General features: G+C 36.0%; 1 protein-coding gene across 3 annotated transcripts in view; it reads right to left on the minus strand.

Moving 5' to 3' along the window:
* Positions 1-7749: 7749 nt before the first annotated feature.
* The window catches only part of luzp2 (leucine zipper protein 2), a 135353-nt gene continuing 126119 nt past the window's right edge, over positions 7750-16983 (minus strand). For all 3 annotated transcript variants that reach the window (XM_022749049.1, XM_022749057.1, XM_022749039.1), the window contains 2 exons: positions 14397-14471; positions 7750-8693 (listed from right to left, as the gene is read on the minus strand). In XM_022749049.1, coding sequence (XP_022604770.1) covers positions 8586-8693; positions 14397-14471 — 183 coding nt within the window. In that variant the 3' untranslated portion in view covers positions 7750-8585. The remainder of the gene's footprint in view (positions 8694-14396; positions 14472-16983) is intronic.

Raw genomic sequence — 16983 nt, forward strand, 5'->3', positions numbered from 1 at the left:
AACAAACATCATAGTATAGTAAAGCATGAAAATGTCACAGTATAGTAAGGCATAAAAATGTAAAAAAACATCATAGTATAGTAAGTCATAAAAATGTCAAAAAACATCATAGTATAGTAAGGCATAAAAATGTCAAAAAACATCATAGTATAGAAAGGCATAAAAATGTGAAAAAATGCCATATTATAGTAAGGCATAAAAATGTGAAAAAAACCTCATAGTATAGTAAGGCATAAAAATGTGAAAAAACATGATAGTATAGTAAGGCATGAAAATGTAGCAGTATAATAAGGCATAAAAATGTGAAAAAATGCTATATTATAGTAAAGCATGAAAACGTCATAGTAGTAAGGCATAAAAATGTGAAAAAAACCTCATAGTATAGTAAGGCCTAAAAATGTCAAAAAACATCATAGTATAATAAGGCATAAAAATGTGAAAAACCATGATAGTATAGTAAGGCATAAAAAGTCATAGTATAGTAAGACATAAAAAGTCATAAAAACGTCATAGTATAGTAAGGCCTAAAAATGTCAAAAAACATCATAGTATAATAAGGCATAAAAATGTGAAAAACCATGATAGTATAGTAAGGCATAAAAAGTCATAGTATAGTAAGACATAAAAAGTCATAAAAACGTCATAGTATAGTAAGGCCTAAAAATGTCAAAAAACATCATAGTATAATAAGGCATAAAAATGTGAAAAACCATGATAGTATAGTAAGGCATAAAAAGTCATAGTATAGTAAGACATAAAAAGTCATAAAAACGTCATAGTATAGTAAGGCCTAAAAATGTCAAAAAACATCATAGTATAATAAGGCATAAAAATGTGAAAAACCATGATAGTATAGTAAGGCATAAAAAGTCATAGTATAGTAAGACATAAAAAGTCATAAAAACGTCATAGTATAGTAAGGCCTAAAAATGTCAAAAAACATCATAGTATAATAAGGCATAAAAATGTGAAAAACCATGATAGTATAGTAAGGCATAAAAAGTCATAGTATAGTAAGACATAAAAAGTCATAAAAACGTCATAGTATAGTAAGGCCTAAAAATGTCAAAAAACATCATAGTATAATAAGGCATAAAAATGTGAAAAACCATGATAGTATAGTAAGGCATAAAAAGTCATAGTATAGTAAGACATAAAAAGTCATAAAAACGTCATAGTATAGTAAGGCCTAAAAATGTCAAAAAACATCATAGTATAATAAGGCATAAAAATGTGAAAAACCATGATAGTATAGTAAGGCATAAAAAGTCATAGTATAGTAAGACATAAAAAGTCATAAAAACGTCATAGTATAGTAAGGCCTAAAAATGTCAAAAAACATCATAGTATAATAAGGCATAAAAATGTGAAAAACCATGATAGTATAGTAAGGCATAAAAAGTCATAGTATAGTAAGACATAAAAAGTCATAAAAACGTCATAGTATAGTAAGGCCTAAAAATGTCAAAAAACATCATAGTATAATAAGGCATAAAAATGTGAAAAACCATGATAGTATAGTAAGGCATAAAAAGTCATAGTATAGTAAGACATAAAAAGTCATAAAAACGTCATAGTATAGTAAGGCCTAAAAATGTCAAAAAACATCATAGTATAATAAGGCATAAAAATGTGAAAAACCATGATAGTATAGTAAGGCATAAAAAGTCATAGTATAGTAAGACATAAAAAGTCATAAAAACGTCATAGTATAGTAAGGCCTAAAAATGTCAAAAAACATCATAGTATAATAAGGCATAAAAATGTGAAAAACCATGATAGTATAGTAAGGCATAAAAAGTCATAGTATAGTAAGACATAAAAAGTCATAAAAACGTCATAGTATAGTAAGGCCTAAAAATGTCAAAAAACATCATAGTATAATAAGGCATAAAAATGTGAAAAACCATGATAGTATAGTAAGGCATAAAAAGTCATAGTATAGTAAGACATAAAAAGTCATAAAAACGTCATAGTATAGTAAGGCCTAAAAATGTCAAAAAACATCATAGTATAATAAGGCATAAAAATGTGAAAAACCATGATAGTATAGTAAGGCATAAAAAGTCATAGTATAGTAAGACATAAAAAGTCATAAAAACGTCATAGTATAGTAAGGCCTAAAAATGTCAAAAAACATCATAGTATAATAAGGCATAAAAATGTGAAAAACCATGATAGTATAGTAAGGCATAAAAAGTCATAGTATAGTAAGACATAAAAAGTCATAAAAACGTCATAGTATAGTAAGGCCTAAAAATGTCAAAAAACACTATAGTATAGTTAGGCATAAAAATGTCAAACAACATCACAGTATAGTAAGGCATAAAAACATTAAAAAAATTCCATAGTATAGTAAGGCATGAAAACGTCATAAAAAATTATAGTATAGTAAGGCATAAAAATGTCAAAAAATTCCATAGTATAGTAAGGCATGAAAATGTCACACTATAGTAAGGCATGAAAATGTGAAAAAACATCATAGGAAAGTAAGGCACAAAAATGTCAAAAAACATCATAGTATAGTAGGGCATGAAAATGTCAAAAAACATCATAGTATAGTAAGGCATAAAAATGTCAAAAAACATCATAGTACAGTAAGGCATAAAAATGTGAAAAAATGCCATAGTATAGTAAGGCATAAAAACGTCAAAAAAACACTATAGTATAGTTAGGCATAAAAATGTCAAATAACATCACAGTATAGTAAGGCATAAAAACATCAAAAAATGCCATAGTATAGTAAGGCATAAAAATGTGAAAAAATGCCATATTATAGTAAGGCATGAAAACGTCATAGTATATTAAGGCATAAAAATGTCAAAAAACATCATAGTACAGTAAGGCATAAAAATGTGAAAAAATGCCATAGTATAGTAAAGCATAAAAATGTCAAAAAAACACTATAGTATAGTTAGGCATAAAAATGTCAAATAACATCACAGTATATTGATGCATAAAAATGTCAAAAAATGCCATAGCATAGTAAGGCATAAAAATGTGAAAAAACATCATAGTATAGTAAGGCATGAAAATGTCACAGTATAGTAAGGCATAAAAATGTGAAAAAACATCATAGTATAGTAAGGCATGAAAATGTCACAGTATAGTAAGGCATAAAAATGTGAAAAAACATCATAGTATAGTAAGGCATGAAAATGTCACAGTATAGTAAGGCATAAAAATGTGAAAAAACATCATAGTATAGTAAGGCATGAAAATGTCACAGTATAGTAAGGCATAAAAATGTGAAAAAACATCATAGTATAGTAAGGCATGAAAATGTCACAGTATAGTAAGGCATAAAAATGTGAAAAAACATCATAGTATAGTAAGGCATGAAAATGTCACAGTATAGTAAGGCATAAAAATGTGAAAAAACATCATAGTATAGTAAGGCATGAAAATGTCACAGTATAGTAAGGCATAAAAATGTGAAAAAACATCATAGTATAGTAAGGCATGAAAATGTCACAGTATAGTAAGGCATAAAAATGTGAAAAAACATCATAGTATAGTAAGGCATGAAAATGTCACAGTATAGTAAGGCATAAAAATGTGAAAAAACATCATAGTATAGTAAGGCATGAAAATGTCACAGTATAGTAAGGCATAAAAATGTGAAAAAACATCATAGTATAGTAAGGCATGAAAATGTCACAGTACAGTAAGGCATAAAAATGTGAAAAAAACATCATACTATAGTAAGGCATAAAAATGTCAAAAAATTCCATAGTATAGTAAGGCATGAAAATGTCACACTATAGTAAGGCATAAAAATTTCAAAAAACATCATAGTATAGTAAGGAATAAAAATGTCAAAAAACATTATAGTATAGTAAGGCATGAAAACGTCATAGTCTAGTAAGGCGTAAACATCAAAAAACACCATAGTATAGTAAGGCACAAAAATATCAAAAAACGTCATAGTATAGTAAGTTACAAAAATGTCATAGTATAGTAAGGCACTAAAAAGTCATAAAAACGATATAGTATAGTAAGACATAAAAACATAAAAAAATGCCATAGTATAGCAAGGCATGAAAATGTCACAGTATAGTAAGGCATAAAAATGTCAAAAAACATCATAGTATAGTAAGGCATAAAAATGTCAAAAAAATGCCATAGTATAGTAAGGCATAAAAATGTGAAAAAATGCCATAGTATAGTAAGGCGTAAAAACATCAAAAAACACTATACTATAGTTAGGCAAAAAATGTCAAAAAACATCACAGTATAGTAAGGCATAGAAACATCAAAAAATGCCATAGTATAGTAAGGCATGGAAATGTCACAGTATAGTAAGGCATAAAAATGTCAAAAAACATCATAGTATAGTAAGGCATAAAAACGTCAAAAAACACTCTAGTATAGTTAGGCATAAAAATGTCAAAAAACATCATAGCATAGTAAGGCATAAAAATGTCAAAAAATGCCATAGTATAGTTAGGCATAAAAATGTCAAAAAATGCCATAGTATTGTAAGCTATGAAAACGCCATAAAAAATTATAGGCATCAAAACGTCAAAAAACATCACAGTATAGTAAGGCAAATAATGTCACAGTATAGTAAGGCATAAAAATGTCAAAAAACATCATAGTATAGTAAGGCATAAAAACATCAAAAAATATCATAGTATAGTAAGGCATGAAAATGTCAAAAAACATCATAGTATAGTAAGGCATAAAAATGTTACCGTATAGTAAGGCATAAAAATGTCAAAAAACATTATAGTATAGCAAGGCATAAAAACATCAAATATCATAGTATAGTAAGGCATAAAAATGTCAAAAAACATCATAGTATAGTAAGGCATGAAAATGTTAAAAAACATCATAGTATAGTAAGGCATAAAAACAGCACAGTATAATAAGGCATAAAAATGTCAAAAAACATCATAGTATAGTAAAGCATAAAAATGTCAAAAACATCACAGTATAGTAAGGCATGAAAACGTCAAAAAACATCATAGTATAATAAGGCATGAAAACGTCAAAAAACATCATAGTATAGAAAAGCATCAAAATGTCAAAAAACATCATAGTATAATAAGGCATGAAAACGTCACAGTATAGTAAGGCATAAAAATTTCAAAAAACATCATAGTATAGTAAGGAATAAAAATGTCAAAAAACATTATAGTATAGTAAGGCATGAAAACGTCATAGTCTAGTAAGGCGTAAACATCAAAAAACACCATAGTATAGTAAGGCACAAAAATATCAAAAAACGTCATAGTATAGTAAGTTACAAAAATGTCATAGTATAGTAAATATAAAAACGGCATAACAGTGGAGAGAAATAAAACACAGTCATGGTGGTTGGTTAAAGTTAATCAGCAACTTCTTTTTAGCATCCGAAACACTATAGCTCCTATGAAATAAAACTTCAATTTTGGCAGTGCAGGTACTGTTTTCATCTATATTCATAAAACACTTCTTCCAACTTTTCTAGATGGAATCTCTGCTGCAGCAGCGTCCACTGCCCTGTCCTGCTGTTGTTATTTCCATGAGAAAATCACACATCAAACTGTTGAGAAAGCAGCGTTTTTTCTTGTGGCAATATTATTGTAAGGCAGCTGCATTTCACAAAGTTGGTAAAAAAAAGACCCATCCTCTCTGTCCATGATTTTTGTCAAAATTACTTAACACATCACATTGTGATCATCCTCTCAGCGCTGCACGCTTTGTTCCCGGGTCTCCATGATACTTTTTCACTCAGTGAATCTTAACAATCTAAAAAGATTCAGCTTTAAACTCAAGTATACTCCGTAATGCTGACACTGTGTGGGAGTCGACTACTTTCTTTTCATACTCATTTCTTATTGTGTAAGAAGAACTACTCTGGACCAATAGCTGTTGTGTGGCTCCTTACAACCTGTGTCTCTGAAAAAGTATAGAAATTCACTCTGAAATGAATCTTGTTAACTTAACAATAGGCAGTATTTTGTATTTAGACTAAACATTTTTCCCACTGGCTCAAACTGGTTTGTTGTGCAGCTCCCCTAGAAATCAAATCTGTGTAATTTTCCCCTAGAAAATACAACATTTCCACAAACAGTGCATTGCATACAAAAATCTCACTGTCACCCAGGTCAAGCTTGACCACATGTCTTCTCCCCTATCGTTTTAGCCACTGGCAGCTCGGAGGTTGAATGGCAGCATCTGCACGATCCGCTGTGGGTCTCCAAATCCTGACGACAGGCCCTTTTGTTTGCTTCTCAGCAAGATGGAGACCCGAGCTGGAGGAGGCTCTCAAACTTGCAAAAAAGATGGATTACGGGCCTCAAAATAGAGCTGTGCACCTGTCGCCTAACATTTTCCAGCATGGACACTCTTGGATCCAGTGACCGCACCAAATGTCACATGAAGGGGATGCTGAGATCACAAAGCTGCTTAAAGCACTTGCTAACTTTCAAAACCCAAATAGGAGCCACTGAAGTTTTTCACACACAACATTGGACTTCAAACATATAAATGTGATGTCTATCAAAATTTATTTTGAGATGGTGACAGTGACAGAACATACTATTGCCATAACATTGATGCACTCTGCAGTGCAGCTGGAGACTGTTGGGTATTTGAAGACACTGGAAAATGAGGGAGTGACTGTATTTTTGTTTTGATGCTGTTTTTCTTCTTTATTTATACACGTAATGTGAATTTGACTGTAGACTGCATTTAAAATGTGTTTGAATTGCGTGTATTCACCTCTGTTTGTTGTCAGACTCTGATGTCTTTTGGTTTCCTGCAGTTATTCGTCTTTTCGATAGATAAATGTACTTTATTGATCCCAAATTGGGAAATTTGTGAATGTCTCCCTGCTGTACACTCATTAAGAGAAGTCATTTAGCTTTGGCATGAGTCTTTTATTCTCATTTTGCTCAATTTGAAGCCATTTTACTTCACCTCAGTGCCTTCGTTTGCGCAGCACAGGGCTAATTTGCATTCACTTTACATTGACTTTATAAAAACTCAGGCCATCTCTGAAATCTGCTTCTGTTCAGCACCTGAGCTCACGGTCAGAGTCATATTTGTGATCATGCTATAGCATTTGTTTTTTCAGGAAACATCAAGGGTAAAAATGCCCTTGCAATCATTATGTGTTACATCAGTGTGGGTAAATATAGGTTAGTAATTTAGTAATACTTGTTTGTTCACAAATTTAACACATTTTTCTTTTTTAATTACCAACTATTTTGATAATTAATAATTTAAGTCAATTTTTAAGCCAAAATCTTGAACATTTGTTTCCAGCTTCTCAGATGTGAGAAGTCATGGCTTTTCCTTGTCTTAAAGGAGAGTAAAGAGAATATCTTTGGACTGTTGTTGGACAAAACATTTGACATCTGGGATACTGTGATGAGCATTTTTCATATTTTTGTGATGTTTTCTCAGTCAATCTTTCGACCAAAGTTTCCTCAATTCAAGAAATAAAATAAAACCATACAAATAACAGGATCCGTGGTGCAGGTCGCTGAATTTCTAGAGGTACTCGGTAAAAAGACGCTGGATTTGTAAATTGCAAAGACACAAAGGTCAGGCTGTGAAAATTATATGAATAATTACTCTTTTAGAAAATACAAATTTTCCTCTGACCTCATGTGTGTCAGTGGCTCCGTAACAACCTCCTCTGGTCGGGTCGGGACATGTAATTAATATTCAGGAGGTGCGAATCTTGATTTGTCTTTGCACCGTGCAACCTTTTTTTTTCCCTCTGTTGATCACAAACATGCTCACTCATTTCTTTCCCACAAATAACCATTTATTCTTCACACATTTACTGAAAATTACAGTTTATTGAAAGGACACAGAAAGGTCAGATAACACAGATACATGTAGCTAGGAGTTACTACTCAGTGCATGGCACATTCTCAGGGAGACGACCCATTGTGAGTCTTTGGCTCTTTGCCTCTGGAGTGTTAAAGGCAGGAAGAGTGCTGAAATATTAAATGTTGAACAGTTGGCCAGCCAACTTGAGCCTCTATATTTCAAAATGTGGAGGAGTAAATTAACCTTGCTACAATGAGTGACAAACAATATTCTAAGTTGGGTAGTAGGAGTAGTAATAATAGTAGTAGGAGTACTTTTTATTTGTCAATTGATTTATACTTATCACAGGATACAGTGTCAGACCTCACCAGTGCAAAGGGATTTTTCTAGAAAGATCACACGATTAGAAAGCAGTGTCCCCACTCAGAATAAAACTCAGATAAGTAAACAACAAATGAACAATCATGAAACAAGTTACCAGTGCCATTGCTACCTTTTTAAAAAGAATTTCTAGAATGCATGCCATTTTACTATGGAGGGTTTTTCAGATGACAGTTTGAAATTTGACAATTCCAGTATCTCAGCTTCTGCAAACAATGCTGATATGCGTATGTGTAGCTGTGTGTGTGTGTGTGTGTGTGTGTGTGTGTGTGTGCGTGTGTCTGTGTTTAAAAATGTGTGTTTCTCTGTGTGTGTGTGTGACTGTGTTTAAGGGCGCACATGTTTTTTTGTGAGAGTGCGCAAGTGTGTGCTCTTAGAAAGATCCTTCAGGCAACGCAGGAGCTCTGCATTTTGGATGATATGCCGTCCGCTCAGTTGTATTTATGAGGCTTTGTCTTTTTGCTGCTGCCTCCCTCTGCCTCCTCGCTGTCGTCTGAGAGCTTTGTGTTGAATTTTCCAGTCTGCGCTTGGCTCCTTTGCTGTTAGGTTCAGAAGATAAAGATTTATAATGAGCAAGACTGACACCATAATATTCCACAGTAGACACGTGGTGGTCTGTAATCTGAGCAGGACATGCTCCTAAATATCTGAGATACAAAGGCAGTGGAAAAACACATTGTTGTTACCCCGGTTTTATATTAAAGCTCCTTGTAATAAGCATCAGTTAATAGGTAATAAGACCGTTATAAGACGCTTATTACATTATTGTGCATTAATAAGACAGCATAACTGTTAATAATAGCATTAATGACAGTATTGTTTCATTATAAAACATTCATAACCACCTATAAGAAACTGCTTAGGAACATAAATAAAAACCTTTTTCACACACACACACACACACACACACACACACACACACACACACACACACACACACACACACACACACACACATACACACACACACACACAATACAATCTTCACCCCTGAATCTTACTTTATATGCACTATGTTACGTCGACTGTCTATTGTGTTTTATAGTTTCCCAGTCACAATGTTGTGTATGTCACTTTCTGTTTGTCGTGTTATTTCACCAATAAAGTAAATAAAAAAATGTAAATGGCTGCCACATGTGGCCACAAACAGAAGGTTCTGTGAAACATGGCCTCAAACAAAAAAAACAAAAACATAGTGAACTGTTGATAGGTGCAGAATAAAGGATGTATTCATCTTAATAAAGCAACAATAAAAACTCCGTAAAGGTTTGAAAATAACAGAATAGGTAAGTTTGTTAAACTCAACAAATGTTTGTAATGCTATTAAGAACAATTATAAGAAGCTCAAAAGGCTTTTAGTAACAACAAAACGTATCTATGATGCACTTTTATGTCTTATTAACACATAATAATGATAATAAGCATCTACGTTTACTACAGGGACCTGAATATAAAGCATTTCCACAGGGGTAAGGCACTAATACAGTAATACAGTATCCTGGGGTATTTGAAAAAAAGCAACATCTGTTTCAAAAGTTTGGACACACTTTCCCATTCGCTTGAATGTGAGGAAGCAACTTAATGAGCAACTTAACACCCTGCTTTGGCTTGAACATGTTTTTACAAAATAAAAAAATGCATTTTGGGTGATGAATATGATGCAGCCTTATCATTTTTGACAGATTCTTTGTCAACAAGACAGCAGTACCAAAGGCGAACACCCACTGATGTCATGAATGTTATGAGCATGAGTATATAATAAAGTGACAGTAAATATGTTTATTCAAAGTGGATTGAAATTACCCTTTAAGGCTGAGGTTTAACAGTAAACATTGCCTTGTTTGTTATGATGTTCTAGGTTTTTGAAACGGTGACTTTGAAAGACGCAGCGCTTGTGGATTGGGACACAGCTCTAAAGAGTCCCGCTGGTTTTCGTCCCAGCTACGGAGAAAACGAGTCGTACTTGAGAATAAATGTAAATGAACCGCCAGGTAAGATGGAAAAGCAGCCGTTCTGACGGTTTTGAAGACCAACGCTGACAGCAGTCCGTTTCCAGTTCACCGGCACGTTCACACACAACGCAGTTTAAAAGAGTCTGTGTGTGTTTGTTTCTGTTATCCTGCTGTTTTCACAAATTCTCTCTAACATTTGAAAGACAAAATCATTGGGCTCCAATGTATTTCATTAATGGAACCCAACCGTCTTTGGGATTTTGAATAATTTAAGTCATTTTTTGGCAATGACATGTTTAAGCACTGTGCACAGGCTCTAGAAACCAATTCCCCAAGCAGAGCATCTGTTTTGTGTTTACCAATGTCACTTTGTCCATGCCTTAAGGCTTGCACATTACTGAGTTACACATTACTCTGCATGGCAGTGGGTTATGGTGCTATCATCTGGCTTGAAGCTAAACACATGAAAAGAGACAACGTGCAGCTCCACATTTCTCCCCCTCACTTTGAGGACAGTGCGACAGTAAACTCCGAATCTGACCGTACAATTCTGCGGTCAGGTGATCATTACACACAGAGTACACCTTGAACCTGGGTAAGTACTGCATGTGATTCAGTGACTGAGGCTTGGTACTCAGTGACTTCACCTCCATCTGCAGACAAGACTTCATCTCTCACTTAATGCGCTCCTGTGGCTTCCTGCCAACCACGGTTGCCGCCCACTTTGATCTGGGTTTGGGATTTTCCTCCTCTGTGTGTGCATCTTATTTATCACCAGCAAACACTCCCTTAAAGACATACACAAGTTTTTGTGCAGGGGAAAACTTCTAATATATATATACATATATATATATATCAGTCTGATTTAAAACAAATGTAAAATATTTCTTATATGTTGTCACTACTGCTGTAGACATGCAGCTCTGACTTTATTAAGGTCCATGTTGTCACCATGTTTTTCATACGGACTGTTCGCTGTGCGCTCTTGTCCTACGGTGAGAAAGAAGGAACCTTCTTCTCTCTCCCATTTTATTGTGGCATCAGTGAATATATTGGTGCATGCCAACTAACTAATTAACTGACTGTGCCACAGCAGGCGGCTGGTGTGCTCCTAAAACAAACGCCATCTATAAGAAACAACATTTTCTTTTTTTTCTTCTTTTTAATAATTGATGATTTTGAACAAGTGTGTATCTGACTCAGTTGATTTTTCCACAGATTCCACAGATCCGTTTGTGAGTTTTATGTTCCAGCTCTCTCTTTTTTTTTTAATGAATTCAGGAATGTCAGAGAAAAACAATACGGATTCCTCTGAGCTTCAGAGACATGCTCTGTTGTTCGAGAATGTCAGGGTTTGCTGAAGTGTTATGAAATTCAATTTTTGACTTAAGAAGAAACAGAAAAAAAAAAATCCTTTGAACTCTCTAAGAATCTTAATGATGGACTGAAGCAGGTACACCTGAATAAATGTTTACTGTATATCAAGCGGCAAAAATGAAGCCAAGATGGAAGTGAGAAAAGCTGCAGTTCCTCTAACGACCACTAGAGTGTGGCTCCAACAGTGAGTCAGTCCCCATAGACTCCCATGTTAAAATGTCCGAATTTACAGGAGAAATAAACATGTTTACAGCCTGGTACAAAAACTGTTTTGTCTTCTAGAGCTAATTTCCTCCTTCATGACACCTGTTTATATAACTCACCTGTTTACATTTTATTAAGGACTAAAGTTATGGAGGATTGTGGGCGTGGCTTTGCATGACAGGTGGGTGAGCGTATGCTTGTACTGCAGTCTTGGCTCCAACACACATCCCACCTCTTTGAACATTTTTTGGATTAACTACGAGTTAGGGGGCGGAGTCAAACACTGCCAAGATGGCGACGGTAGGGCAGCTCACTCTGAGCTTCAACACCGCTCTTCAGACACCTGTGTTTGACGTCACAGAGGCTGCCTCCACCGTTATTTACAGTCTATGTGTCACACAGGTTGGATTTAATTCTGTGGCTTTAAAACTTCCACAGTATATTTCCCAAGCTGGAACGATGTTATTTTCCTCCATGTTGTTGACATTACAGTTAATCCGTCTGAAACCTCCTCTGTGGGTGTGTGGTGCTGGTGTGTCAGTGCTGTCGATGTTCAGGGCACATCGATGAGAGTCTCTTTGTCTGATCAGTCTGCCACAGGACACTGAGTGAATAGACAAGTGCTTATTGTACAATGCATCTCAACAAGAAAGTGCAGATGTTGCTGTGTTTTGCCTTAAACCTTCCTTTGTGTTTGCACAAAACCACAGCAGGTGCACGACCACAAGAATGGCCTTTTCTTCCCCAAGACGTTTGAGCACAGCGGGAGATGCCACTCAGGTTCTCATTTCTCACAAATCGAACATGAGAAAATATAATGAAGGTGGAGTAGTGACAGGAACGGAGGCCACTTTAATGCAGATTGATCCACGGAGACCGGAATGCAAATCATTACTAATCAAATTGTTTACTACACCATGAATGGCAAGTGCTGTGCATGAGGGACACCGGCAGGCAGCAGGAAAAGAGAATCGATTGTGGATTCATTGCTGCAACACAATGTGAAAATTTCCCAATTAATGGGATAAAAACAAAATAATAGTAACACTGAAAACACCTCAGAAGACATCAGCCTCACTGAGACGTTAAAAGTCATCTGTTTGTTCATTTTGCTTTTTTCTCCAAAAGAAATTTTAATATATGAAAAAAAAAAAGAAGTGGAACATTAAAGAAATCCACTTCTAGGTTTTAAAAACAAAACACAACTACTGTTAAAATGTACATTGTTCTTTCTATTGTGTTTTTTTCTCGCCTTGCGTCTTGTGTTGATAGAGAACAGCACCAAAGGCCTCTGGGAAACGCCTTTGACTTCAATAACATGTAACGCTTTATGTAGAACAATTTCACTACATTAATTCTTAAGCAGAACACCATTATTTTGTTCTGCTTTGAATCAGTGACACAGTCCACTGTTGTATTACATAAAAAAAAAAGCAGCTATTGTGAGACTCTCTCGCTGAATATCTGGCAAAGTCAAAGTCAAATCTGCCCATTTGTTGGGATCTCTTCTGAAATATTCTCGTATTCTTGTGCAAATAGTATGTGTGTGTGTGTGTGTGTGTGTGTGTGTGTGTGTGTGTGTCTATAAATGGATCTCTGCCACTTGGAATGCAAGACAGTTGCTCAGTTACACAGTATTGCACAGCATTGAAATGAGATGCATTGTTTTGCTGTGCCATCTGCCACCTCCAAACAGGTGTGACTCAATTCAATAATATGATGAGGGAGGCAGTTACGCAGAGGCTTTGGCAGGGCATTGAATGTTGCATAGTATAGGTGACGCTGGCACACTGGATATTAGATTTTAGCAGATTGGTTGCCTTCCTCCAGGAATGTGATGGCGGCGTCGCGTCTCTTCATCGCACTGTATCACTTGCTGTGCTTTGTTTGTGCGTCTTTGTTTTCGAAACTTCGCTGCACAGTTGAATCGTTTCGATCTGTTATTGGTTGTCAGACACCGTTCTCGGTTACTGTACATCAGCATGAATAATCCACTACAGAGGAGCTGCTCTGTATTTTTCTATTTGGCAACAAATCACATGAAAAGGCAAGTTTTCATATCAAAGACCTCGATCATAAATGACTAAATTCTACTAACAAGTATTTCCCTAAGTTTAATATCGCTCGATCTTTTGTGCAATGGAGATCCATCGTTGCCAGAAAACGATTATAAACAAGTCAGTGAGCCACACAGTTCCTTCATTACCATAAGCATGGGCAGCGTGGTTTAATTTGAGTCCTGGATCCACATCATCAACAGGGTTGTAAATACTCAGTGCACCAATTTAATATGCGGCAGAAAACAGCCCCACCCCCACCAAACGTATTTATTGACTCATGTTTGTGTAACGTTTGTGCCCGGCTGATTTAGAAAATGAAACCACGTACAGAATTTGGGACCCGAAGATTTACATGTTCAGTGTGAACAAATGGGCTCGTGTCACAGAAGGGGAGGGACAATCATAAAGTCTCGAGAGACGGACTAACAGACGCTTAATTTGTTGTTGTCATTGGATTTGCTGACGATAAGAAATCTTCTCTTTTTTACGACTGTTCCCCCAATTAACTGACCGATCTTTTTCTTGCGGGACCAAAGGAGAAGAAGAAGAAGAAGAAGAAGAAGAAGAAGAAGAAGAAGAGGAATTCACTGGAGCGTGGAGTGAAATGTTGAACTGTTATTATTTCCATATAAATTAAAGTGATGCTCACCTGCTGCGGCTCCGGCAGCTTTTTACTTTCCGCAGCCGTGTCCTCCGTCTGGTTCTGGAAGCAGTCGCCTCCAGTCTACAGGAGTGAGAGGGGAAAGTGTCTCAGTGCAGTGAAGAGAAAACATGCTGCAAACTTTCCAACTGCGTTTATTCAAAGACAACACAAGATGAGCGCAGCCATATCAGCGACATTAATATACCCTTTTGAATTTCACATAAAAGTTAACAGGCATTTCATTGACCACTTTTACAACCACAGGAGCATCCAATTAACTTTCTCATTTCTTTTATGACAGTAATCAAGAGCAGAATTGATAAATGCAAGATTGATAATTGCTAAAGTAATTTATTCAGCAGGAAAACCCCGAACATTTGTTGCTTCTCATGAAGATTTTTTTTTTTTTTACAGCACCATGATAAACTGAATTGCCTTGGGTTTTGGAAACGCCAATCAAAAAAAAACCAAGCAATTTCAAGATGTCACCTTGAGCTCTCAGACGTTGTGTCGGGCATTTTTCAGCATTTTCTGGCATTTATTTCAAAAGTAATCAATACTGAAAATAATCAATAGTTGCAGCCCTACAGAGTGTCGGCTTCTTTTACAGAACTGTTCGTGTGGCTGCAAGCGATGTCAATCATTTCCCTGCTGTGATAAACTCGAAGCCGTTTTCAGCCCACAGTAATAATTTTACTTTCTTTTGTGACACTGCTGCAAATTCAGGGCCGAAATATACCAGAGCTTTTATACAGGATGAACATGACAAAGTCCATTAATTACTCCTCTCTAATCTTATTAGGTCAATTGTGAATGATTTGTTGGCAGCACCTGCCGCACACAGGGTGTTTGGATGCGCCTAATCACAGGAAGGACGGGTGACGGACGAAGGATGCTTCACGTCACTATGAGACGACACGGAGCCTAATGCATTTTATATAAAACAAAACACTTCACACAGTTAAGCATGACCTTTGTGTATGAGAGGCAGAATCATCTGTTACAGTGCACTGAACCTATCACATTTCATTTTTAAACCGGAGCACAGACTGCGAGCTGTACGCACTCATACCAACTGTCTCTCCTCATTTCCTCCCAGCCTGCAGGGAGAGGAGGACAGGGGGAGATGTGCTGGTGTTCGCCAGCAAACACAATATCAGAGTCTCTGTTTCAAATATGTCTCCTCTTATCTGTACCAGAATGTTTCTCCTCTTGCTGCAGGATTTTTACAACCCTGCCAAAATTATATAATCAATTATGGGACACCGGCGAACATTGTTTTTGGCACGATTTCATTAAGGAGCAATCTCTTTGACACAGTTTCCACAGAGGCTAATTTCCTCTTTGGGTGGCATCCCTCTGTAGTCCCCAGTCTCCTGTGGTCCATCCATTTATATCTGTAATAGTTCTTGATAGTCACTTGTCAAAAATCCTTATGGAGCCTGTTCGCTTCCCCTGCTTTCGTCAAATCCTCTTGGTTTTGACAAGGCTGGAGATGCTCATTCTCCTCAGTAACTGACAGCTCACAGTTGCCTGGATCTCAGAGAAGAGCTAGTCTGTTTCTATAAGGTACCAAAGTCCTTCACTAAAAATCTGAATAGGAGAGGTCAGTGCCTCCCTCTTGCTTTCCTCCCTCAGTAACTGCTTTCAAAGTGTCAGCGAGGCTCTCGACGCCCTCACATGTTCCCGACAAGCTCCTGAGTGTCGGGTGATGTTTGCACCGGGCAGGTGCGGTTGTGATTGAAAGGCTCCTCGAAGTGAGTGTGAATATGCAAATTTCATCTTCACTTCAGCTTCACTACGCCATGCGGTTACAGCTGCAACGCATCGCTGGAATCACTGTTAGTAAGATGTGAGGCTGCAACAGACAGCCGTTTATATTACGGTGGACGTGTCGGGTTGTTTTGTTGTTTATGTCCCTCTTCTCATGAACGCAGTATCTCAGGAACGCCTTGAGGGATTTCCGTCGAGTTTGGCACAAATGTTCACTCGGATTCCAGGATGAACTGACTAAATTTAGCTGGTCAAAGATCAAAGGTCAAGGTCACCGTGACAACTCCAGGCTCTGTGTGCTGTCACGATCAAAGCTTATCTTTCTGGATTTTAGCCTCCATGCTTCATGGACGTGCAGCTTTTTATACCTTGTTACCACGGCTGCAAACATCGATTATTATTATTATCAAATAATCTAATTTTACATTTTTGGATTTAACCAATTCATCAGTTAGTCTTTAAAATATGGAAAACAGCAAAAGAAATTCCTAATTATAACTTCCTGTTTCCTAGTGTTTAACATTTTTGTCCAAAAAGATATCTCATGTTCTCTGATAGAAAAAGGCATTTTTACTCTGCTGCCTTTAGAAAATGACTTCAACAACAAATCATCAAAATAGTTGCTGATTACTTTAACTACTCACTTAATTAACTAATCGTTTCAGCCCCACTTGTTACTGGTAGTTTGACCGAGGCTGTAGGAGAGATCTTTTCAGTTTGTCTTCAGATTACTTCTTTTGTCTGACCAACAGTCTAAACCTCAAAAATAATCAAGCTAAAATTAAATCAAAAAGATTGAAGCAACAAGTCTCCACATTTG

Source organism: Seriola dumerili, unplaced genomic scaffold (assembly GCF_002260705.1).
Source record: "Seriola dumerili isolate Sdu_G_001 unplaced genomic scaffold, Sdu_1.0 BDQW01000011.1, whole genome shotgun sequence".
NCBI lineage: Eukaryota > Metazoa > Chordata > Actinopteri > Carangiformes > Carangidae > Seriola > Seriola dumerili.